This window comes from Epinephelus fuscoguttatus, linkage group LG1 (assembly GCF_011397635.1).
Source record: "Epinephelus fuscoguttatus linkage group LG1, E.fuscoguttatus.final_Chr_v1".
Classification (NCBI taxonomy): domain Eukaryota; kingdom Metazoa; phylum Chordata; class Actinopteri; order Perciformes; family Serranidae; genus Epinephelus; species Epinephelus fuscoguttatus.
Genome location: NC_064752.1, coordinates 47,570,240 through 47,597,355, shown reverse-complemented (window position 1 = coordinate 47,597,355; position 27,116 = coordinate 47,570,240). Strand labels below are relative to the sequence as shown.

Sequence of the window (27,116 nt, the reverse complement as noted above, 5' to 3'; positions counted from 1 at the left end):
AAAGAAGCTAAAACCCTGAGAAACCAAAGCATCAAAATCATTAAAAATAACCAGTTCTGCATTTAGCAGCAGTGGCCCTGAAGACAACCAGCCAGAGAGGAGGAGCAGAGCAGGAGGGTGAATTCAGGACTGTTGGGCACAAGACAACAGGGATTAAATAATACAGGTGTTGCTGCCCAGATAACATTATTTAGCTTACTTTTCTGTTCTGGTTTAATCAGAAATTCTAAAATGCTAACTATATGAAGTACTCAAAGTATTTTCCCTACATAATTAGCCCAGACTCAGAATGCAATTAAAGTGGGATTCAACGAAGGAAGAACAGCCACTGACATTAATTATGTTTGGTGCTATAGTAATTGTGACTGGCATGGTTCTACAAAGATCGTCTTTAATTAAAGAAATCTGTGTTTACTTTGTAATGTTTTTCTGTGACATGGTCCGTGTGCTACAACAAGCATGGCTGAAACAAAATTATTAGCGACTCTACGGTGGTTCCAAAAAGATGAGCAGCTTCAGTTGTGTGGACTAAACTGTTGTGTGCTGAATGGTTTTTGAACAACCCTGACTTCACAGGCACTTTTAGCGACTTACCGCAAGTTACCCTCATTCAGCGACTTGTCCAGCAGCAGCACAGCGTCTCTCCCTTTCTTCTATCGCCATGCACACATGGAGTCAGTGTTGTGAAGTAATTAAACATTTGGTAATGTAAACTACATATGTGTAAATGTGCAACGGTAATGATAGCATAACAGCCAGTCACAGGTTACAAGATGATGGTTAGAGGAAAAATGGCCAGGTGTGAAAAAACTATTAAGGTGACATGTAAACTATATCACTTATTTTGTTGCAATTCTGTTTTCCTTAATTACATTTTTTTTTTTACTAATTTGTTATATTGCCAAGAATATCATTATCGCAAAAAACACCCTCAAATATCGTGATATTATTTTAGGGCCCACCCCTAACCATGACAATGATTTTTTGCAGTTTACAAAGATTTGCCACACCTCAGCAATAACTTGCTTGCCATGATCACAGTGTTTCCCTAACTTCAAAGAGTCATAATCATAAAAGATAAAAAAGGTTTATTCTAATCTTATTTTTGCTGGTTTGAGATGGAGCAAGTAACATGGGTGGTCATTAAAGCAGCACAAATCTAAAATATAGAGTTAATACAATGTTGTCATTCAAGAAACAGTCAAAACCTCCAGCAGTAAAACCACCAGGGCTCTGTGTAGGTGATCTAAAGGGGTTGGCATATTTTGCAGAGCAGGGTATCATTAACCTTTACGGTGACACTGACATGCTCTATGGGGAGCATCCTTTCTCTGCTCTCCTAAAAGCACTGGAATTGAATACAGCTTTATGCTGGAAGCAACAGTGTTTGTGATAATCTGTCCTGGCAAAGGTTAAGTAGTAGTCATCTGCTGTTGAAATGTGCAACCCCAATTCCAGAAAAGTTGGGACGTTGTATAAAACTTAAATAAACACAGAATGCAATGACATGCAAATCTGTTCTGACCTACATTCAGTTGACAAGATATATGGTTTTCAAACTGATAAACTGTTAACATTTTTTTTTTGCCAAACAGAGCAATCGGTTAGGAGCAAAGATGGCACACTGCTGTTCAAACTGTGGATTATGGACTGTCAGGAAATGCTAAAACATGCACACATGACTCAAAACAACCTGTTCTATTTTGACCCAGTTATCAAAATATCACAAAGTTTTTATTCGTGGTCAACCATACATATCTTTATCTGGACAGCCTCTTTCATATTACGGGCAGACGTTTTAACTACCGCCCCGAGTCTCCATAACCATGGCGACGGTGACGAAGAGTGACTGAAAACTTGCCTTCTGCTATGTCTCGTGAAACTCTTTGATTTTATTATTTCTCATCTAATTTCAAGCATGTGATAATGTAGTGTAGCCAATGCATTAGAGAGCGCACGAAAATACTACAGGACCGTGTCCTGAATTGATTTAGTAGCTAAGGGATGATCCCCGTATCCCCGGATGGATACCCTATACATACATACATACATACATACATGCATACATACCCTGTTTATTGCAGAAACCACAGCCATTTCCAATTACGCATCTGAAACAACACTTCTCCTCCGAAGGTTGTGCTCCATGCAGAATCTCCTGACACTCATTATGGAACACCGTGTGGCCCCTTCAAGCTGCAAAATGTCACTGATTTCTTTGTGTGTCTTGCCACGCTCAAAAAGTTCACAGATCAGGTCTGCATAAGGCTGGAGTGCAGCCATAACTTGCCTACAAGTAGTTGAGAATGGAGCCCTCCTCTGCAAAGTTCAAAAGTTCCTCCGCAGATCTCCCAGCATTTGAATATTCTCCCCAGTGTGAATGTGAGCATGAATGGTTGTCTGTCTCTATGTGTCAGCCCTGTGATAGTCTGGCAACCTGTCCAGGATGTACCCCATCTCTCACCCAGCTGGGATAGGCTCCAACACCCCCTGTGACCCCAAACTTATTGATACTTGCTCTGTTTCCCCCTCCCCATAGGTTAAGAGTGTGGGTGTCATCCTTGACTGTGCCTTATCTTCCCAATCACACATCAATAACATTACCTGGCCTGCAAACTTCCACTTCCACTTACGTAATATCAACCGCCTCCACCCCTCCCTCAACCCCCATACCACTGCTATCCTTGTTCACAGTCACTTCTTGTTTAGACTACTGCAATTCCTTCCTCTTTGGTCTCACTCACAAATCCCTCCATAAGCTTCAGCTGGTCTGGAATTCAGCTACCCACATCATCACCACAACCTCCTCCATCCACCACATTACTCCTGTCCTGCAGCAGCTCCACTGGCTCCTGGTTAAGTCCCGTATTGAATTCAAAATCCTCCTGTTAACATTCAAGGTCATCCACAACCTTGCCCCTCCATATCTGCCCCATCTCCTCCATGCAGCCACTCCTTCCCGTACCCTCAGATCATCCTCCTCCATCCATCTGACTGTCCCCTCCGCCCATCTCACCACCATGGGGAGCAGAGCCGCACTACCACCTGAACTCAGAAATATCAACTCCACACTCAAAACTCATCTGTTTAAGACTGCTTTTCTATGATCTCAATTGCACTGTCCAAATTTGATCTTAATCTTAATTTTGATTTTAATTTTAATCTGTTTTTAAGTCATACTGTGTATTTTCTTATGGTTTCATTGTTTGTTCTGTTTTTTTTTTTATTGTACAGTGTCCTTGAGTGTTAGAAAGGCGCCTTTAAATAAAATGTATTATTATTATTATTATATTACTATTAAACGGGATAAGCAGTTACATAAAATGAATGAATGAATTTTCATTTATTTATTTTCATCTTTTTCTTATTTAAACTAAAAATTGTTGTCTTCTTTATCTGTCAGTGCTGTTCTACAGTATTAATATTGCATGTTACCTGTGATGTGAGATCAAAGTGCAGAGATATTTGGTAAATTGAAAGGAAGTAACAGTGTTTATGTGTGACATTGTTCAAGGGGTGCATTTGTAAAGGGTTGTTTTACTCTAATTTATGGGTTTGGAAGGGGTTAGAAATGGCAGGACTCACTTGTATGTTGATAATTGTCTATCTTTTGCTTGAACTTATTTTTCCAAGTCAATAATAAGAGAAAACACATACAAGGGAGACGTGTCATTTTGGCAAATTGTGTCAACTGGGTGACAGGTCAGAGTAAAGTGTTTTAAAATGTTTTACAACGCTAAGGCTACCTAAACCAGAGGGGAAGACATTTGATGAGGTATCTCTCTCCAGTAAACCGACCCTGGCCAGTTGTGTCTTCTCATTAATTAATAAGAAATTTGAGCTGACTGTCTGTAATGAATTTTCTAAGCCAGTTATTATGAGCTTTGTGGATCTAGGCTAACCTGGCAGAAAAGTAAATAGACCTCTGTCAGGGTAGTGTATGTGTGTGTGTGTGTGTGTGTGTATTTAGAGTAGAATGAAAGAAAAGGCAAAGTTTAAGTTAAATATAAACATAATCTTTGTTTGTTAAAAAAAAACCAAAAACACACAGGACCTCCGTCATATTCACGTGTTTGTATTCATGACATGCATATATGAACAGCTGGCTTCCCACGATGGCACAGGGTAAGTGACACATGCATATGAAACTTATGTTAATGTGCAGATTTTATGTATGAGAGACATTATTTATGAGTGTGTATGAAGGTATGTGTTTGTGAGTGTATAAGTGCCTCTCTCACCGAGCCACCTGGTTGATGACAGGAGCGAAGTTGGTTGGGCCGTACAGCTGAACAGTTCGCAGGCTCTGGAAGTAAGCCTCTAGTACACCCTCGATGCCCACACAGTTTGGATTTTCTGTATTTGAGTTCTGTAAGAGAGAAAACTCTGTAAAAAAGAAATACTTGAACCCACTGAAAGGAAGCAGATAGGGACTCTTTATCATGTCTTGATAAAATCCATTTCTGTTATTGCTGTTCATAACTGACACTAAAAGGCAGCATGAAAATCCTTGATGTATAGAGGAATGACACACAATATGGAGGATGAGAGTGCACTCTTTCCTGGCATTCATAGTGTAGCACTCAGTTGTTCACATGAAAACCGAAAGAAACTGTGCAAAGAAGCTTGAGAGAGGAGGTCAAACAGTTTTTTTTCCATTTCATTTCATTGTGTTACTCAAGACTATATCACATGGTATGAAGTATAAACATTACATACAATAACATAACTATGGTCCTCGGCATGGCTAAAGTACAAAAAATGTTGCTTAGACAAAGGTAGGGCATTCTTCAAAAAAAAGCACCTAGTTTACAAATAACTTCTGGCTTATCTGATTGTAATAACAAAATTAATTACAATCATAATAGTTTAACAAATAACATTCTCTGTAAATTATTATGCCTACATTCAAACTAAATATGATGCCGATTTCCCCACACCATCATCATCATCATCATCATCATCATCATCACAGTCAGCAGATCCTCTGATTTCTATCCAGCCCTTTATATCTTCCACTGACTTTCGGAATTCTGGTGTTGTTCACTCTAAAATTACAAATAGCCTCCTTTTGGTTTTCATGCAACAGATACTTCTCCAGTTTAAACTCTCGTTTAATTTTGACATATATAGCACGTGATGTCATACTTCTGAGCTCACTTTGCCACTTTTACATGAACTGATCTTTTAGCCTCTGTTTAAGTGTTTTCACCAGTTGATGTTACACTTTTTGTGTGAGAAAGAGGTAAAACAAGCCACATTCATCCTGTATCTGCTTAACCTGCAAGAGCCATGATGGCACACATAATGCTAATAATGCTAATGTCAGCTTTTCTGTTACCAGAAACTGTGACTTTGGTCATGTCCAGGAAATCTGGTTGGGTTTAGTTTTTTTGTCATGTGTCTATGCTGTCTTGTGGCTTCCTGTTTTATTTTGAAATCTGACTCTCCTCTCATTTCAGGTAACTTGGCCCTTCCCCTTGTGTGTCCTGCTGGTCTGATTGTCTAAAGTGTTTGTAAGTTTTCCTCTGTAAGAGTGATTTTCTTTTGCACTTTGAAATTATAAGATTGTTTATCTGAACTTTGTCTTCTGTGTCGTGCATTTGGGTCCTAGATTCTGACAACTTTAGTTTTATCACTATTAACTTTTAACTTCCATCTCTCACAGAAATTGCGCATATGATCTATTGCTTTCTGTAAATCTTCTATTGTTGTAGACATAATTGTATCATCTGTGTACATCAGTATCATAAGCTGGATGTAACTACCTATCTTGTTGTCATCACAGTTAATGGGCTTACAATCATACTGTAGTAGGTAATCCCCTTGGTCATTGAGAAACAGAGCAAACAGCAATGGTGATAGGTTTTCTCCCTGTTGAACTCCTCCAAGGTTTGCAAAAAACTCAGATTTAGTACCATAAACAAATATACATGATTTGATATCTTTATACATATTCTTCACAAAAATGTGCCACTACCTGCTTTTAACAGTTTCTACCATAGTGCATCCCTCCAAACTGTATAAAATGCCTTAGTTAATGAAAGAACAAAACAATCTTTTCTTTTAATCACCTGCAAAAGCCACAATGGAAATGAGTGATAAGTGCAATGATGTTTGCTAGCTTACTGTGATCACTATCACTATGTGATTGTCATAAATGAGCAATGTTGGATAATATCTTTATATTTTCCTGCCTGATATCAGACATGTACTCTGCCATCTAACATTAGATGATTGACGGTGTTAACTATCATTACCATGGACATAGTAGTTTTCAGTCCACACCAGCTCTGACCTGCATTCAGTGTTTCTGTCCACAGAAGCAGCTGCCTTTCAGCAGCAGCTCCTGTGGAGCTGAGAGGATCGAGGCCGGGCAAACTGCCTTAACCAGGCTGACTGACAGCAGACATTTATGGAACCTCACTATTTTTCATGTCAGAGCCATGGGAGGAAAATTAACTGCTTGTATTGATTCACTGACTTTTATTTAGTGAGTAAGGGGAATCTGCTACTCACGGACAGATATTTGCTTGATTTTAATCCGCTGTCTAGGCAGATTACACAAAGATTTGTATCTTTAAAAAAAAAATGCAGGGGGTCTGGGATTATCATGGATATGACTTAAAACCTTTCACTGATACATACATTTAAAATGACATGAAACTGTTTCGTTTCTGTTGAGCAACACTTAATGAGAGTGTTGAGCAGCCTACCATAAATCAGCCTTAATATCACTGCACCTCCATACACAGAGACAGGCACATAGATATGTAAATAACAAGACAACCTAGCAATAATAGTTGGCTCGTTTCATTGTCAATATCTGTTGACACTCTCTTCCATAGTGACTTTTGTATATGATTTTTCTGCTGTGTGTGTGTCTGTGCTGTGTTTTTGTTTTTCCAATTTGCAAAGCATTTTGGATATGCAGTATATTTGAACATCTCAGCCACCGTAGATATGGATGTCAGATTGTCAGTTTTTGGAAGTTACAGAAATCGTCAGACTGCAGACTGAAGTTAACATGTAATCTGTTTCTAAATGGATTGTCTGATGACAGCCAATCGCCAGGCAAAAAAACCCAAAAAAACAAAAACTGCCCGTTTTTTGTTAAAAAACAAGCAAACAAACAAACAAAACAAACAAACAAACAAACAAAAAAAACCGCATCAAGTCAGTAATACCATATTTTTGCCACTTGGGGGCGCAATTGACTCATTTAAAATAAAAAAAAACGACCTTAGGACAACAGAGTGACAGTAACAAGTTGTTTCTTTTATTCCTTAAAATTCCTTTCCTTAAATAAATTTTGCAGCTTACTCAATCAGTGTAAACAAGAGTTGCCTCCTTCGTCTGGCTCAAAGCCAAAGTGTTGCCATTGTGGCACATTCCTTGATTTCTTTGAGACTAAATTGTCTGCCATTACCGACTCCCCGTCACTGTTAAACAAACTCCAGGCTACAATAGAGGCCTTGGCGCATGCGCGCTGGCACCCCCTAGCTCAATCCCCGCCCCACCCCCACCCCCCTCTCTCGTCTGCTCGCTGTGCGCTTGGCGAAGAGGCAGACACAAGCGCCCACAGACTCGGGCGTACTATAAGCGGAGCGGACTTTGTGTAAAAATGTCCGTGAAAAATCCCCGCAATGTGAAAAATACATGCCGAACAGTCTTTTGTGTGACAATGGTGCGCGGAGCGGAGTCTGTGCGGTCGTGCTTTGCGTGCACAGGGCTTGAGGACGTGCACTTTTACCGGGCAGACCTCCGCGGAGTTCGCTCCGCGTATGTTCCGCCCGAGTATGCGGTCCAAGACTGAGTACTGAACCGAATTGGTATTACCGAGAACCGACCCAACCCTACTATCTGGTATTTTCCTAAAAATGTGGTGCCCCTGTGGATTAAATTTACACCTGGCTGAGATCTGATCACAGTGCAAGCTAGACCTCCAGATGTGGTCTGGTGGATCTGATCACATTTTTATTGCAATACATTCTGTGTGCATTCATGGCCCATACACATTCTGCAGTTTTTTGGGCCCTGAAATCCTTTGTTTACAATGTAGACGCATGGCATGCTCAAAAGCGAGAGTGATGCTATCGCGACACACACATGTTCCCAAGTACGGGTTTTTCAGGGCACAACGGTTGTGTTTTGAGATAAACAGAGTTCAACTTCTTGAACGAAACAGCACACACCACATGTCACATGAAGAGAAACATCCAATCTTTCCCGACTTCTGTAAATGTGGTAAATATGGAGGAGAAGTTGCTCATTTTAGTGCAGGGCTACCCAGAGCTTTACATCTGTCACACAGACAATATTTTAAAACACAATGCCTGGAAGAAAATCAGCTCTGCACTCAGGATTTCTGGTAACAAGACTAAGATATGGTGCTGGTTATAATTGCTTAGCAGCCTCAGAAATCTACCTCCACGCTCTTAAAGGTTGGAACAGAGTGGGCACAAGAGTAGCACCCGGCACCTGGTTAAAGACCTGCATGTGTTCCAGCCCTTACTCTTGCATTAACATGCATTTTTCCCTACGGAAATCCAGACACAGATCACATGTCAATGACAAGTATAAATGGTAGGGGTGTTCCAACAAGGGTACCTCACGATTCGATTCGATTTCGATTATGGGTGCTTCGATTCTTCGATTCTTCGATTATGGCGCTCGTCGATTTGATTCGCTTATTGGTGCCACGATTCTTCGATTATTGCACTTTTTAATGCTTTCTTCCATACAAGATTGATTTTGTCTTCATCTGTGGCTACATTTTTAAATAAATAGCCTATCAATTAACTCAGTTCCTCTAAAACTACACTCAATAAGTAAATAACAAGGTTTTTTGAACATCTGACTTGTATTTTTCAAAGACACAAAATATTTTATTTTATAACTTATGTCAACATTTGCACTTTGACCTACTTAACTTTGTCCCCTCTATTGGTGGAAAACACTGAAAACAGTCAAGCCCTGGATTTAATGAGGTCATTAATTCAAGTAAACACGATATGTACTTCCATCAAATTTATTTATTTAATGGAAAATGGAAAGTTATTCAGTCTGGAATATGAATAGGATAACTTTACAAAAAAAGCTGCCATACAGAACAAAAGTGCATTCCTCAAAATTAAATAATTCAACTTATTCAGTCTGGAATATAGATAGGATAATTTAACAAAAAAGCTGCCATATTCCAAGGTAACAAATTGCATTATTCTGAACAAAAGTGCATTATTCAACTGAACTTATTCAGTCTGGAGCTTCAGTACAGTGAGGTAAACACAACACAAACACAGTAGAGCAGAGTGGCACTCACACTCATCTTAAAGTTAACTGTCCTCCCATATTCCCTCCCCTCCCTCTTGACCCCCTACATCCTCCTGTTGTGTGAGAGAGGCAAATGTCCACATTGTGCTACTCATCTTCATCAGACTCTTCATCGTCAGTGCCAGAATCTGGGATACACACATTCTTGTGCAAGAATACCAGCTGGTCAATGTGCTCCAACTTGAGTGTGCTACGCTGGGCTGAATATGGGCGTAAATCCGTCGCTATGAAAGTAGCTATTGCTTTTGTAATGCTCTTCGCCTTCTCCGAGTTCTTGGGAAGTTTGGACAGAGTCTCCAGGATGGTCCTCTGTGTGGTGGGCACGACCGGAGGAACCTTCTCCGTTTCGGGATGAAAGTGTACAAGGTGCTGCCTCATGTTTGTGGTGTTGCTGAGGTACTTTATTTTTGCTTTGCAAATCTTGCAAATCGTGTAGGTCTTGTCAGTCGTCTTGTTTTCTCTCTCATAAAATCCAAAGTACTGCCACAAGATTGCAGTCAACCCCGGTGGCGAGAGAATCGGCCGCTCTTTGGAGGCTGCTGAAGCTGTTGCCATTTTGCAAAGAAGCTAACGCGCTCTGTTTGTAGTGGTCTCACTCACTAAACAGTCCGGGCGGCGCGCACGTTAAGGTTCCGGTTAAGTGTTTTTTGTTCCGGTCTTGCGGCAAAGCATCGACGTTAATTAATCGATGCCAAATTGTCACGTGCCGCATTTCGATGCATCGCCACATCGATGAATTGCACCAACCTCTGATAAATGGGACATCAAACTCAAAGTCAGATACATTCCTCCTACATTCTGACCAACAACTCAACAACTAAATCTCTTGACTCTGTCGCCATGCTTTTATGCACTGAGTTGCTGCCACATGATTGGACAACTCAATATTTGCATTGCTAAGAAGCACTGGATGTTTACACCTATAAAAGTTTCAAATCAACAGAAAATTCAATATTGGCAATCCATGTTACAGTCATGGCTTAGAACTGTCATGCGATGTGAAAAAAAAGTATAATAAATTTTTCACATGTTGTACATCCAAAAAGCACCTGTGCTTCGGAGTCTCACAAGTTCCATGAATTAGCCATGGATTTTCTCTTATGACACTCCTCCTGTATCTGACACAAGTTGCTCTCATCTGAATCACTCTGACACTTCTGCTTTGTTCTGCCTGAACTAGTCAGCTCTTAAGACTGCATCATTCAGATAAGCATGTGTTAAACCTGTGAAATTCTCTTTGATCTCATTCTTCTGTGAGAAAAAAGATGAATTGCATGAGAGAAGGATCTCATTTCTCAAAAAAGGAAATAATAATTGACATCTTAACCTTCTTATTTCTAACAAATCACACACCAGTGTCTTCAGATTCTTTTTCACTCCTTGAAATATTCTTCCTGCATCAGTGTTGTAAATGTGCCATTCATCAATGTACCATATCTATAGGTATTCACCGCCACAATACTTTTTGTTTTTACCCCAAGTCAATTATCTGTTCCTGATCAGTGCTTTGAAAAACTGCAGGTTGCTTTGGAAACAGATTTCAGTCTGTCTCTGTAAGGAATTAAGACATCTCCTCAACTGACCCTTCTCTAAATCTCGTCCCCAGACGCAGACTGGCCAATCATAACGTAGCACCGGGCCAGGGGTCCGACAACAACACAGCTGTATTCCATTGACTCTAATGCAACCGTTTCAGATTTCCTTCATTTTTTGGCTGTTTTTTCAGCTAGGTTTTGTGGATTTCAGGCTAAATGTTGTGCCTGGGGCACATCATGTATTAATGATACTCCTTACTTTGAGAGGTTGGAAAAAGATATATCTTTCTTCCCGGCTCCAGAACTAAAATCAAACCCTGAAAAGTGTAGAGTTAGCTAGCTAGCTACTGAAGATACAGCCCGCTGAATGTAAACACATGCTGTTTTTGCTTTTTGATGATTATATTATAAAGCCTCCTTCTTAGTCTTTTACATCCGACCTGGAAAATCTCGCAGCCACTTTTATTTGTTACAGTGTACCGTGCTCCTGGCCCGTATTCTGAATTTGTATCTGAATTCTCAGAGTTTTTATCCAGTCTAGTTCTTAAATCAGATAAAGTTATTATTGTAGGCGATTTTAACATTCATGTTGACGCTGATAATGACTCCCTGGCTACCGCGTTTATCTCATTATTAGACTCCATCGGCTTCAGTCAGGGTGTACATGAACCCACTCATTGTTTTAACCATACCCTCGATCTAGTTCTCACGTATGGAATTGAAATTGATAACCTAAAAGTCTTTCCACAGAATCCCTCGCTATCGGATCATTATCTGATTACTTTTGATTTCTTTTTACTCGATTACACGCCACTCAGCAACAGTTACTATACTAGATGTTTATCAGATAGTGCTGTAAAAATTTAAGGAAATGATTACTCCGTCGTTAAATTCAATACCAAGTCCTTCAGTAACAGAGGTTTCCCGTACCGACTTTAACCTCTCCCGAATTGATCATTTTGTCGATAGCGCCGTAGGCTCGCTGCGAACAACACTTGACTCTGTAGCTCCTCTTAAAAAGAAGTTAACAAAGCCAAGAAAGTTCGCTCCTTGGTAACTCTCAAACCCGTAAGTTAAAACAAATATCGCGAAAGTTTGAAAGGAATTGGCGATTAACCAAACTTGAAGAATCTCGTTTAATCTGGGCAGACAGTCTCAAAACTTATAAGAGGGGCCTCCGCAATGCCAGAGCAAACTATTACTCAGCTTTAAAAGAAGAAAACAAAAATAACCCCAGGTTTCTTTTCAGCACTGTAGCCAGGCTGACTGACAGTCAGAGCTCTATTGAGCCTTGTATTCCTTTAGCCCTTAGCAGTAATGATTTTATGAGCTTTTTTAATGACAAAATTCTAACTATTAGAGGCAAAATTCATGACCTCCTGTCCTCAGATAGTACCTATCTAACCTCAATCACAGCTGTAAGACCTAATATATATTTAGATTGCTTCTCCCCGATTTCTCTTCAAGAATTGACCGCATTGATTTCTTCATCTAAATCATCAACGTGTCTCTTAGACCCCATCCCAACTAGGCTACTTAAGGAGGTCTTACCTTTAGTTAACACTCATATATTAGATATGATCAATATATCCTTATTAACAGGCTATGTACCACAGTCTTTTAAGGTAGCTGTAATTAAACCTCTACTAAAAAAGCCCACCCTGGATCCAGAGGTGTTAGCCAACTACAGACCAATATCTAATCTTCCCTCTATGTCAAAGATCCTTGAGAAAGTAGTCGCAGACCAGCTGTGTGATTTTCTCCATGATAATAATTTATTTGAGGAATTACAGTCAGGATATAGAGTGCATCATAGCACTGAGACAGCACTAGTTAAAATTACAAATGACCTTCTGATTGCTTCAGACAAAGGACTCGTCTCTGTACTTGTTTTATTAGATCTTAGTGCGGCGTTTGACACTACTGACCATCAAATTCTGCTACAGAGACTGGAACACTTAATTGGCCTAAAAGGTTCTGCACTAAGCTGGTTTAAATCTTATTTATCTGATCGTTTTCAGTTTGTTCACGTTCATAATGAATCATCCTTACGTACTAAAGTTTGTTTTGGAGTGCCGCAAGGTTCTGTGCTCGGACCAATCCTATTTATTCTATATATGCTTCCTTTAGGCAACATCATTAGAAATCACTCTATAAATTTCCATTGTTATGCGGATCATACTCAGTTGTATTTATCAATGAAGCCAGAAGAAAGTAATTAATTAACTAAACTCCATAACTGCCATAAAAACATAAAAACCTGGATGAGCACCAATTTCCTGATGTTAAATTCAGACAAAACTGAAGTTATTGTTCTTGGCCCCAAACACCTCAGAGACTCTTTATCTGATGACATAGTTTGGTATGGTATTGCTCTGGACTCTAGCACTACCGTAAGAAACCTCGGAGTAACATTTGATCAAGATTTGTCTTTTAATTCTCATTTAAAACAAACCTCACAGACTGCATTTTTTCATCTGCGTAATATTGCAAAAATTAGGCCTATCCTGACCCGAAAAGATGCAGAAAAATTGGTCCACGCTTTTGTTACCTCAAGGCTGGATTACTGTAACTCTCTATTATCAGATAGCTCTAGTAAGTCCTTAAAAACTCTCCAGCTAATTCAGAATGCAGCAGCACGTGTACTAACAGGAACTAAGAAACAAGATCATATTTCTCCTGTTTTAGCTTCTCTGCACTGGCTCCCTGTAAAATCCAGAAATTAATTTAAAATCCTACTGTTAACTTATAAAGCTCTAAATGGTCAAGCTCCGTCATATCTTAGAGAGCTCATAGTGCCTTATTATCCCACCAGAACACTGCGCTCTGAGAACGCAGGGTTACTCGTGGTCCCTAAAGTCTCCAAAAGTAGATCAGGAGCCAGAGCCTTCAGCTATCATGCTCCTCTCCTGTGGAATCATCTTCCTGTTACGGTCCGGGAGGCAGACACCGTCTCCACATTTAAGACTAGACTTAAGACTTTCCTCTTTGATAAAGCTTATAGTTAGGGCTGGCTCAGGCTTGCCCTGTACCAGCCCCTAGTTAGGCTGACTTAGGCCTAGTCTGCCGGAGGACCCCCCTATAATACACCGGGCACCTTCTCTCTCTCTCTCTCTCTCTCTCTCTCATATTCTATTAGTGCCTCTTGCTAACTCGGCCATTCTGGATGTCACTAACTCGGCTTCTTCTCTGGAGCCTTTGTGCTCCACTGTCTCTCAGGTTAACTCATATCGCAGCGGTGCCGGGATAGCGTGATGTGTGTAGTTGTGCTGCTGCCGTGGTCCTGCCAGATGCCTCCTGCTGCTGCTGCTGCCATCATTAGTCATTAGTCATACTTCTACTGTTATTATACACATAGGATTATTATCACACATGTATACTGCCAGATACTAATATATACTTTCAACATATTGTACCACAGTAGCCAGAACTATAACAATAATATTATTACTTTCATTAATGTTGTTGTAAGCTACTGCCATTACCGTCTGTCCTGCATCTCTCTTTCTCCCTCTCTCTCTCTCTGTCTCTCTTTCTGTCTCATTGTGTCATACAGATTACTGTTTTACTGTTAATTTGTTATGCTGATCTGTTCTGTACGACATCTATTGCACGTCTGTCCGTCCTGGAAGAGGGATCCTTCCTCAGTTGCTCTTCCTGAGGTTTCTACTGTTTTTTTCCCCGTTAAAGGGTTTTTTGTTTTTTTTTGGGGGGGGGGTTTCCTTATCCGCTGTGAGGGTCCAAATGACAGAGGGATCTTGTATGCTGTAAAGCCCTGTGAGGAAAATTGTGATTTGTGATTTTGGGCTTTATAAATAAAATTGATTGAATTGATTGAAATTGAACACTGAAAAAAGACCAACCCTGCAGGAACCAGTGAAGGGAAGCAGGCAAACTTTGCTGATATTGAACCAGCTGTGTATCAAGGCATTGTCAAACTGACTCATCAGCAAAAACAGGTTAAAAAGCTAAAGATAGTTAGAAGCTAAAGCTGAACTACAGGCTACAGATCACAGTGTAAAAGTGAACCACCACAATCAGTATGAAGGGAAACTGCTGATATTGAACCAGGTGTGTGGCATCACAGTGTGCGCAGATGAACAGTGTTTCACTTCCCTCTGTGATCTTACTTTCTATTGTTAGCTAGGTTGTTTTTTTGCATTAATTTTGGTAAAAAAACATGCAGTACTGCAGTAGTGAAAATTATAGAAATGATTCATTACTGCATATCACCTGCTTTTAATTACATTCAGTATTCTCAAATCGTTATTAAAAAACAAAATATGTTTCTGTGTCTTTGGCAGTGACCTCGCAGTAGCTCAGTCCACTTGGCTTGGGACCCGGAGGGTCGCCTGTTCAAGCCCCCATCCGGTCCAAACTATGGAGCGTGGACTGGTGGCTGAAGAGGTGCCAGTTCACCTCCTGGGCACTACCAAGGTGCCCTTGAACAAGGCACCGAACCCCCCAACCGCTCGGGGTGCCTGTCCATGGCAGCCCCCTCACTCTGACATCTCTCCACTTAGTGCATGTATAGGTCCTGTTTGTGTATGTGTGTGTATTTCGGACCTGTGTGTTAATGACGACGGAGTGGAAAAATGGAATTTACCCGGAGGGGGATTAATAAAGTATATAAAATTAAAAAAATTAAATTAAATTAAATACAGTAGCTGTTGATGGCTAATCATCTTCTCTTTTTCAAAGGCAGGTTCACATGCACACGCTGAGGCTTCCTGTTATCTCTCTAAAAAAATACTTTTTAATTATTCCCTCTGAGACTGAAGTTTTTGTTTTATAATATGGATTTCTTTAAAGTATCAAAAACAGATTCAGAAGACACTGTTAATTAAGCATGAACACAGAGGAGCTACACAATAGATGCTCAGAGTTAATCAGTGTCAAATAACCCTCATGAAAGACAAATATTTTCTCTAATGTCCTTGTGAAGGAGAGAACGCTTCAAGGTACACTTACTCTTAATTTATTGCAATGTAAGCTATTCAAAATTGCATAATATGTTCTTTATTGGGAGTTAATGTATACAAGTGCTGCTTTTTACTTAATTATTCTGACCTTGATCTGAACCAGGGATGTGTCTAATTAAAAACGCTTTTTGCACAATGCCAGTTTCACTTTCTCACAACACGCATATAAACAGTATATTTCTGCAGAGGTTATTTTCTCCCTTTATCCAGGACCTGCCCTACATGAGCCATTCATTATGAGACAAGATACTAAAACTTTACATTTGATGAACTCTAGATTGCTCAATGTGCTCAAAGCAGTTTCCAAACAATAGATTCCTAATTAGACTTGCCTTAGCACGACACAGCAGCGGGATTTGTCACGCTGAGGTGAACTCTAATTGGGAAAGCTGATTGAGTGGCTGCTCACATGGAAAGGAGCAAAGTTATACAAAGTGATGAATCTAGACAAGCCAGATGTTGACGCTCTTGTCCACCACTGACTTCTGACTGGGAGTGAGCCAGGAGGATCAGGGTTTGACAAACCTGATTGAAAACGACAGTTTCAGGTCAGTGAAAAAGTTCCTCCAGTCCACTAATGAAAGACCTGAAGTGTGTCATTGAGATGTTTACACCCGTATGAAAAAATCTGCCCATTATCATCCACTTAAAAAACTCCTACTAATCTTATCCTGCAGCCTTGGAACACCACCAAATATAAGACTCTCCTTTTTTATGTTCATCTCTCGCCCACTTTTCTCCTCATTTCCTCTAATATGACTGTCCAGGGAGGCAAACATTTGGAATCCAAGGATAAGTCTTTTTTCAAGTTGCTGCTTTGCTGATTGCTACTGTTTTCTCTCCTATTGGCTGACAATGCTTAGCTAAGCAGTGCAGCATCAGAATATTTCTCCGTGTTGCTGCCTGTCTATCTGCTCTCTATTCTTTCTCCATCACTCCCAAACCATCAAACAGATGAACTTCTTTTCTTTCGACGTGCAGCGTGATTCACAGTGTTTTCTTCCTCCCACCTCTTGTTCCTTTCCTCTGCCTCAGTCATCCACTTCACAAGACTACTTGACAATGCCTACAGCTTGTGGGTTTATGTAACCTTTCCTTTCATTGACTTAACAAGTTGTCCTGAGTTGAAGTGAATTCAGCACATCACGCCCTTGTGTGTGTGCATGAACAAACAACACAGAGACCCACACATAAAAACATTGCTCCTTAGCATTAGTAGTGGTCCAAACTCCACAGGGGACTTCTAACTGCCTTGTGGTTGTATGTCTCTGCAAACCAGTCAAGTTGCATTTACAGTTTACATCCATGTCTGTCCTCCCTAGGTAGCCATGATGGTTGGCAATGCTTCAAATGTTGCTGCAAAGAAACTGCATATTCTAAAATGCTGATGCCTTACAAACATCCTCAACCCGGCAGCACAGAAGATCTATATAAGCAACGCAATTTCGAGGTGGACACACAAGTTAAGTGTCACCAATTAAGTATCTGACCATATATTTCCCTTTCTGTCCCTGAGTTATGGCATTAAGTAATGGCCAGAAAAGTGTTTCTGTAAAACGTAATGATGTCTCAGTTTCCTCAAGGTGTTCTTGAGATATCGTGTTCACAAGCACGGGACAGACAGACAACAACCCAAAAAATGTAATGCATCTGGCCACAGCTCTTGCCAGCATGGAGGCATAGAAAAATCATGCTCTCTTGGGGTTACTTTGTCTCAATATGGCAACGCTTGTAATCAGAGGAAAAAAAAGGAGAAATGAATGGTCCTTAAAATGATTCAAACATGATTCAAAACAGTGCTGTATATGATAACAGTTACTTAATGAAAAATTGTAAAAATGGGATTTGTGTTTGGGTGGTTAAAGCCAGTTTGAAATGTTTGGGCTATCCAGCTCTGCTAGGGAACCTAGGGCATGAATGCGCTGTGGGCCTCTATTGACACACTCCCTCTTCCCCAGCCCCCATCCTTAAACTCTTTGTGAATTGTGTGTGTGTGTGTGTGCCCTATTGCCTTTAATTTCCTATCAGTATCACAGTTTGTTTCTCTGCCTCTCCATTGCTATTTTCCTTGCATCTACCAGGTATCCTCTGACTTTCCGTCCTTCGCCCATCATCCAACGGCCACACCCATCTCCACACCTATTCCCACTTCCCTCATCTGCTCTGCCTGCCCTTCCACCCACCTCCTCACCTGCATCACCTAATCACCCACCTGCTTCCCCTTCCCTCTGATAAGATCCAGCTCTAAAAATACCAGCAGAGTTCCTTCATGCCTTGACAGTTTATTGTCACTGTTACGATGCATTTTGCTGCTACTTGTTACGTGCCTGCAGGACCTTCTGCCAAAGCTGGGACTCTTGATGCCTCTAAGCTTATCCACACTCATGCTTCTACAATAAACTATGAATTCATCCTGCTGCCTGGAACTGTCTGCATTTGGGTCCAATCTCTGTCACCTCACACACTAGCTGTGACAGTGCAAACCGGCAAATTATGGACTCAGCAGGCAATCTACTGCTCTGTCTGTCTTTTTCTTGGAACATTGATGGTATTCTACAGGTCAAGTCCTGATGAAGGGGTGTAGTCCCCCATGACTCTCAACACTGTTGACTTGCACAGCTGTTCCACACCACAGAAACTCTGCTGCTCAGTGCCCCAGCGACCCAAAACCTCCAGTCGGCCATGCCCACAGATGACCTCCCGGACCACCAATCAACCGGCCCTGTTGATGCTCATCCAGATCTCCCAGACCTGTTGCCGGCCTCCTGCTTTGCTGTCCTGACGTCGGCCTCCTGCTCTGATGTTCTATTGCCTCCAGGAGGGTCCTGCGTCTGTCCTCAAGAGGTGTCCCGTCAGTGACCTCTAGAGGGACTTGTTTCCATCGCTGACCTCCTGGTCATCCACCAAAGAGGCTCCACCCGTCTGGCCGTCCTCCTGCCTGTCTCCCAGAGGTGGTCCAGCCTCTTGGCCATGCTTCTGCCCATCCTCTAGACCTACTCCGCCCATTTACCCTGCCTCCTGGTCACCTTCCAGACCTGCTCAGCTCATCAGCCCTGCCCTCTGGACCTCCTCCTGAAAGGCTCCACCTGTCTGCGCTGCCCCCCAACTGTCCACTTAAGATTTCCTGTTGTGCCTTAACAGGTCTCTTAACTTATGAATGGTGTTACTGTTGCATATAGGATACTCTTTTTTGCTCCATATTGGCTTTACAGAGTGTTTGATTGCATTTTTATTTGGCCAAAGTCGGTCCTAAAGAAAGTCCAAAATGGAAGTGAACTCTACATTAGTGGCCGGCGAGACCTTAAGTCTAACAGATGGTCACATTTGACATCCTGGCAGTGATTTAGTCAGAGCTCACACAAGTCAGCAATAAACAAAAGCTTTTAAAAAAAGCAAGTTAAATTTGGCAAAATAGTTTCTCTGCTGTTGCAAAAATGTGCTTTACATGTGAAAATATCATCAACTGAGGTGTCATGTTAGTATAGTTTTCAGTCCAAAAGCAGAAATAACTATTCAGTGAATATCACAAAATGTCTTTCACTTGTATTTAATTAAACAACGACAACAGAACTACCTTTTCTCTCACTCTCTTTGTTTGTCAGTGTTTTTATGTCAGTGTCTCTTACCAGTGGGAAGGCGTGGGAGATCTTGCCATCTGGGGGAAGTTTAGCCCCAAAGCCGTATGCTGGGAAGAGTTTGTCACTGTCATAGTCCTGGATAATCTCCCCCACAGCCTTTAGAGCCATGGCGTATGCATTCATCTGGTACGGACTCATGTAGTGCAGTGAGGTGGGCTGGGATGGGTTTCCTGGACAGAGAAGCATCACCACACCCAGCACACACAGAGGGATTAGAAGAATCATGCGGTAACATTTACATGACCAAATACTTTTTTAGAGAATCAAGACATGCAATCTTTCATCTTTCTGATTATGGTAAATTCATCAGTCACTTTCACTGAGGGGCAAATGGGAGTGGATTAAAAATAAAAAACAGAAAAATACAGAGGGAATGAGAAATAAAGACCTGTGTCTAATGTAGTCTGTGTCAAATGAAGCTGGTAACCTCTGCAGTCGTGGTAAGTAAAAGCCCTGCCACTATTTGTGAATTTAATTCCTTTATATCCTTCTTCATTATGAAGAAATAACATTCTTTGCTAGCTCGATGCTAATGGCAGTACTCGCTCGGTTGCTAAAGTGCCTCTGCTGTTTAACGCCATTGTTTGCCTGTTTTACTCTGTGTGGTAAAGTCTCTAGAAGAAATATCTAAAAGGCTGGGGTGTTATTACTGTACTTTTATCCACAACAGCAGATCGATCTGTTCTCCTAGTGGTCAAAGTGACGGCTGTGATGGGAGAAGTCGTGGAAGACAAAAAGAAAATCAAACATGCTAGACTTTCTGTTGAGACATCATGAGGCATCCCAGACGCGCTTCAGTTGTCATCTTCTATGACACAACACATGAAATGAAACGATGGATTATTGTGGACAACACTCCCAGTCCACACCACATCGGGCTATTATTGGGCTGATGTTGTCTAATGTGAACCCAGCACTATTTAATGTCCGGTGTATAGTTAGTTCATTATGTGTGACCTCTACAAGCACAAGTACATTGTGATATTTTCATTTTTTTTTCTGACCCTAATTAGTCATCAGTGCTTTTCATTGCTGAGTATGGAGATTAAATTCCAGAGCAAAGTAGTGGGGAAAATTTGGGCATAACACACAGGCCTAGTAGGGAGTGGGGCTTTTAATTTTTATTATCGACTTAGACTTTTAGACTTCAGACTTTATTGTCCCCAGAGGGGAAATTCTTTTCCACAGCACCACAACAGTTTGACCGACATACAGAATATCATAATGCTTTTATTCTGTATCTCTGAGGCATACACCGCTGGTCTTCTTGTACCTGGTGGAAAAAACTGAAATGCAGCTCTATGGGTTTTTCCTACATATTTCATCTCACATACGCTTCACTACAGAGCACAGTATCACTCCTTATGAAGTCACACTAACAGCTGTCGAGGACCCTCTGCATTAAGGGGGTGAGTATTACAGTAATGACCAGGTAAATTATGAGACAACCTTCCACCACAAGCACAAAAGTATTCATCACCATAGATACTGCAACTAACTGTTTGCTTATTCAGCTGTTAAAAGGTTAGCTCAGATTTTCTTAAGTGGGGTTGTATGAGGTATTCTATAGTCAGTGTATTACCTACAATAGATGTTTGTCAGTATGCCTCCAGTTTGGAGGAATGGCAGGAATACCAAAATGGGAGCTAAGCAATGCACTGCTGTGGAGGGGGGTCAGCAACCAAATGTATTTTAGACACCTAAAAAAATCAATATCAGTTTAAGTGTACGCTATATTGAGAGCCCGTTCCGACTGGGAAGCCATTAACAGCTTCAGTTCCACATTTATGCTCTTGCCAAGCCACAAGACTCCATTGAGAAAAACAATAATTTTGGTTTGTTGGTCTTTTGCTGCTTCCATCAGTTACTTAGTTTATGCTATTGTGTGACTTTGGTGAATCCGAAATAACCATTTAAAACAGCAAAGTCATAGTTTATTACTGAACCCATATACAGCAGTACTTTGCTTAGCTTCCGTGGCGGTACTCCTGTCTACTTCTCCAAACTGGGGGCATGCTGACCAGTATCCGCTGTAGGTAATACATTGGATATGGATAAGTACCTCATACAACCCCACTTCACAAAATCCAAACAATCCCTGTAAGTTATAGTACATACCCTTTTCCTACATTCTCCTTTAATTGATTTAGGTATGTATATGGGTATAAGGCAGATTCGACTCCGGCTTGCAACCATTTGCTGCATGTCACCCCCCGCTCTCTCTCTCTCCCTCATTTCACTCTATCCTGTACATTAAAGGCAAAAAGCCCTAAAAAATAATCTTTAAAAAAAAGTATTTATTTTGTAAAATGCAATTTAGAGCCTATCAAAGTAAATCTTTCATATGTGCAGTGACAATCATATGTTGCAGAAATATTACAGAGGACCAACCCAAAGACGAGAATACAGTCCATCACTGAAGTGGAGTGAATACAGTCCATTACTGAAGTGATAACTGTGACAAACATTGCAGGCAAAACAATTTCAGTGACCAACAGATGCTTCTTGCATGCACAGAAATGTAACACGGTCCTACCGTTAGATGCTGTGAAGTCTATGGCCACAGTGAAATTGAGTTGTGTCCTGGTGGGAGATTGAGCACATCAGTATCATTCAAAGCAGAGATGTTAGAACTGTGCCAGCATGTCCAGATGGGAGCACATTTGCAGATGTCCAGGCTAGACTGAGAAACTCATCAATAGCTTACAGCTGGCACTAGGCAAGGGATCGACACCATGATTCATACAGTATAGCTTATAAGAGTGCTTTAAAATCCATGTGTTGATAATAGCTGTTTTGTGCAAAGTCTTTACATTTGACCATTTTCATGCTGAAGACTCTCCATGTGGTTCTTCAACAATTTTATTCATTTACTACAAATCATATATACTGAATTCTGCTTTGGAATAACAACTGTAGGCTTATTTTAGATACGTGTTTATGCTTTGCCGGCAGCCACTGATTTCAAAGTTTAAATCAACTGCCAGATCAACTTGCAGAGACTTACAACTTAGATCACAAAAGACATCATGTATGCTATAATCTTGTAATATACCGTAAAACTTGGTGTATAAGTCTCGCTTTTTTTCCCTTTTTTTCATCTAAAAAGTTGGGTGCGGGTTATAGACCGGTGCGACCTATAGACCAAGGTAAATGCTGACATAGGTAATTTGACCCACAAGATGGCGCTACGTAGTAATTTAAACTCATTCGTTTTTGGGATTTGAGTAAGCATGTATAGTTACAGTCCACACTGTAATAAGGTACTGTAATGCTGTCTTCTTAAAAAATAAAAAAGAAGTTTAACATTCATTTAAACTAATTTTTATGGCTCAGATGTTGTTATACCGTAATTTTATTTCCTGGAGAGGTTGTTTGGAAAATTGCAATCTGAAAAGTAACCAAAGCTGCTTAAGATGTTATTGGGTTTTGAATGTGTTTCAAATTTTTTTTTTTATTAACAACGTTTTTATTAACGTTTTTATTAACAAATAGTAATATAAAACCTTGTTTTCCCTGTTTGAGACCTTAAAAAATAGACTGCGACTTATATGCCAGTGCGACTTATATTCCGAGTTTTACGGTAGTTAGTGGTGTAGTGGTAGTTGATGAGGTAGGTGTACTACTGGTTAGATGGGTAGGTTACCCTTGGAGAAGATGGGCATATCTTCCTATATATTCCAATGGCTTTGGAGCAGTTGGGTCCACTGTACACAGCTATAAAAAGAGGTGGGTATACCCCTAAACCTGTGTATACCCTCCACTACACCACTGAATATAGTGCTTTAGTTCCATTTGACAGCAATGTTTTCAAATATCTCACAAGTCCAAAACCTCCCAGTGCATTTTTTGAGTTAGTTTTGATAAGAACAAACTCGAGTCTCTGAAACTTTTTTTCAGTTACTTGGTTAGAAAATGGATGGATGGATGGATGGACAGATTGGTCATACTTTAATCATTCAATTAAACTGTTCAGTTAGCTTTCTGTAACTCTTATATCCCAGTATGTAGGTCGAAATGCTTTTTCAAACCCTTCTCTGCACTGCCAAGAAAAACATTTCTTTGGGAGAGGAATGTTAGTTGTTGACCTAAATGCAGATACATTTAAATATACTTAGTCTGAAAATGTCTATTTGTCACACTTTCTGGAACACAATGGTTTACAAGATGGGGCTGAGGGCAGAGCCTGGTTTTATGCAGAAGGCAATCCTTTGGACCAAAGAGAGAGCTGTGATATCATGGGGGGATTAGGGGTTTCTTTGTGTCAATTTAAGATATTGTCTATTTAAGTTCTCCGATCAGTCCGATCAGCATGTATATATGTTGCCCTAGTGGCGCATTCTGTTAAACCTGTTTGTTGAGTTAATGTAAGAGGTGGTTGTTCAATTGCCTAATGAGACTACAGAACTTTATCACACCGAACACAACTTTACATCTACATTGTGATAAGAATGTTAAGTCATGCGACCATAGTGTGCTTTGTTTACAGCCTAACATTAGCTTTTTACTTCCGATGATTGCATTCAGGCTTCAAAAATCAGAAAAGTGGGGATTATTTACTATTTTATACAATAATCCAAAATCCAATGGAAAAATCCCATAGCTTTTTAAAGGAGCGTAACCAGGGCGACACTAACTTCCATGTCGGCCCACAGAAAAATGTCATTCCTGGAGCACTTGATTGTGACTTACTAGAGCTGGACCAGTTGGTTAGCATGTTTGCACTTCACAGCAGTTCACCAATTATTTGTGTGAGAAGTCATACTCAAATACGTAACAAAGATGCACAGATTAATTTCACCGTTTCACTGTCTGCTGTGACTAGGCCTTAAAAAAAGTAATAATTGCAGTAGAGTCCTTAAATGGCTTCATGAATGGCTTCATGACCATGATGAAACATTAAAGACTGAGGTCTTACCCTCCTCTGATGAAGTCGACAAATGTGCATTCTGACTCCACTTTAAAAGACAGCAGAGTCACCTTGAAGACAAAAAGAGAACAGAGGACGCAGCACAGGCACAAATTACAAGGAGGCCCTTGGCAAACACTATCCATTTATTGCCTTGACATGTCACTGCTGCTATGACTCATGTCCATGAAACGTGTGACAGCTGCTGATGAAACACACTCTAACATGACTTACTGTCCCTGAATTGACGTATTTCTTCTTCTTGCCTTTCTTTTTAGGATTCAAAACCTTGATCACAAGACAGAAAACAAGAAATTAGTTTTTGTCTGAGCAGAAATGGTTACTCATTCAGAGCTCCTGTGGGTGGATTTTGATAATAAATTGTCCTCAGATGAGGGTTTGAATTCATAACAATAGAACTTGCTATTGTATTTTACCTCATAGACATTGAACTGACTTTGGCCTCTGGAAAGTTCTCTGTAGCTGGTGGTGAACTCTCCGATAAAGTCATGACTTTAAGACATGTTGATTTAGACAAAACAGACAGAGAGACAAGAAAGTGGAAAATAGTTATAGAACAGTTCCTGTCCGCTTGAACAAAGAACAAAGTCACAAAAGAGAGAAAACAAATCCAAAATTGTGGTATTTAAAAAAGCAGACAAAACGTATAAAGCTGTATTAATACATTATTATTCTGCCAGTTTTTAAAATCACAATTTTACTATTAGTAACATTAACATTCCAGGGTTCAACGCTAAGGTTTTTTTTCACTTGCCCGGTCGGGCAAGTTGGTCAGAGATCTACTTGCCCGAAGTCAGTTTTTACTTGCCCTATAAAAATTGTTTAATTTAAGCGGCTATCAAATAACAAAGACTGTAGTTATTTTTATGTTATGTAATCTTTATTCACACTGTATTTATTAATTAAAACAACATATGTCATGTATTGTAGCTTAATTCCTACACAAAAAATGACAGTGTCAGGGCTTAAAGTGAAAAATTTGTCAATCATTCTCCGTCTATAATTTTGAGCCCTACTTGAGCCATGCCCACCTCTATTTATTTTTCAACCCTCTCTCCAGTTCTGCTGTGTTAACACCGGGTTTAATATATTTTGCTTCCATCTCTCTGCCCTGCTCTACTCTATTTCAACGCTACTTAGCTCTCTACCAGTAGACTACCACATCCACCTGTTGCACAAAATGCACACAGCAGTGTTTCCCCTAGGATGGAGTTGTAGCAGCGGAGGTGAAGCACACGCATGAAAAATAATTTTCACATGCATGAAACTTTTTTGTATGCTTGCAAAGCACAGCCTGCTGGGATGTTTCTATGTATCTACTGGCACCAGAAGGGCTCTTTAGGACTAAGTACATACAGTACATTTGTGCACAGTAATGAGCAGGTGAAATGTCTGTCTAGCTTACATATGAGGTGTCTCAAGATTTAGGAACATACAATTTTATTGAATATAATAAAGTAAAACGTCACCTGACATGCTGCTGTTTTGTGCTATGACCTATTTAAGTGCTGGAAGTTGTTATTTACGTGACAACGCCTGAACGGAACACAAGCTCAGCATGAGTGCCATGCGTGACCATGTAGAGACAGAAATGACACGATGCCATAACACCATAAATAGTATATTGTTATGTTATTATATGAAGCGTCCGTCGTGCAAAATAATATCAATGGGGGCTGCGGGCAGGACATTGTTACACAGCTGTGCCTGTGACTTCAGGCAGAGAGACCGCTGCATCAGAGCTGAAGAGCACGTTTTAAAATACATTTATTTTATCAATTAGTTATTAACTTTTACTATTTTTAGCAAGTTGCCTGATCAGGCAAGTGAGTTGTTAGTTTACATGCCCGACCATGAGTTTTACTTGCCCCGGGCAATCGGGCAATCCCTATTGTTGAGCCCTGCATTCATTCTGAATCATGTATCCAGTTCAGTATTTTTTCTTCTTTTAACTCTGTCTTGGTCTTCAGCCACTCCTGAGAAAAATATGTCTCTTTTGTTGATAGCTTTTATCAATTCAGTAAAATTATTATTTTTTCTTTTTTTTGTTGTCTTACTCTAAAAGCATTCTGTTAAATTTCCTGCTTCTCAGGAACGCAGACACCCAAACCAATCCTCTGTCAAATATACAGTATGTACAATACGTTCTTTTCCCTACATATTGACCTTTTAGATCATCCTCATGCTCCCCCAAACAATTACAACCATCATGTTACCATACCACATTCTGTAATTGTTGTCACTGCCACTTCACTGTCTGTGCTGTAATTGTAAAGCCTAAAGAGCAACTTGCAGGTTGGAGGCCCCACTTGCCGAAACGCTCTGGACAAAACATCTGGCTAAGATCAAATATCCAATAAAGTCCTCAAAGCAGTCAGTGCTGGGCCTACAAGTCCTTTCTACTGTCTATTGCTTCTATTATGGCCGAAGAGATTTTAAAGATATAGATTTTAATAAGTATTTTAGAATGTTGAGAAAAAAAAAAGCTTTCAAAATTAACAGAAATTTGCAGTTTCCTGGCTGACACCGGAAGTCAATATGATGTTTGACTCTTACACTGGATGGCCTTTTATTGTGGCCAGCCTAAGGCACACCTGTGCAGTAATCATGCTGTCTAATCAGCATCTTGATATGCCACACCTGTGAGGTGGGATGGATTATCTCGGCAAAGGAGGAGTGCTCACTAACATAGATTTAG

At 40.3% G+C, this 27,116-nt stretch overlaps 1 protein-coding gene across 2 annotated transcripts in view; it reads right to left on the bottom strand.

Moving 5' to 3' along the window:
* Positions 1-27,116, bottom strand: part of LOC125885530 (copine-9-like) — a 312,413-nt gene that overhangs the window by 38,770 nt on the left and 246,527 nt on the right. For both annotated transcript variants that reach the window (XM_049571170.1, XM_049571177.1), the window contains 6 exons: positions 24,835-24,910; positions 24,632-24,685; positions 24,407-24,468; positions 22,025-22,071; positions 19,477-19,658; positions 4,242-4,369 (listed from right to left, as the gene is read on the bottom strand). In XM_049571170.1, the coding sequence (XP_049427127.1) occupies positions 4,242-4,369; positions 19,477-19,658; positions 22,025-22,071; positions 24,407-24,468; positions 24,632-24,685; positions 24,835-24,910 (549 nt within the window). The remainder of the gene's footprint in view (positions 1-4,241; positions 4,370-19,476; positions 19,659-22,024; positions 22,072-24,406; positions 24,469-24,631; positions 24,686-24,834; positions 24,911-27,116) is intronic.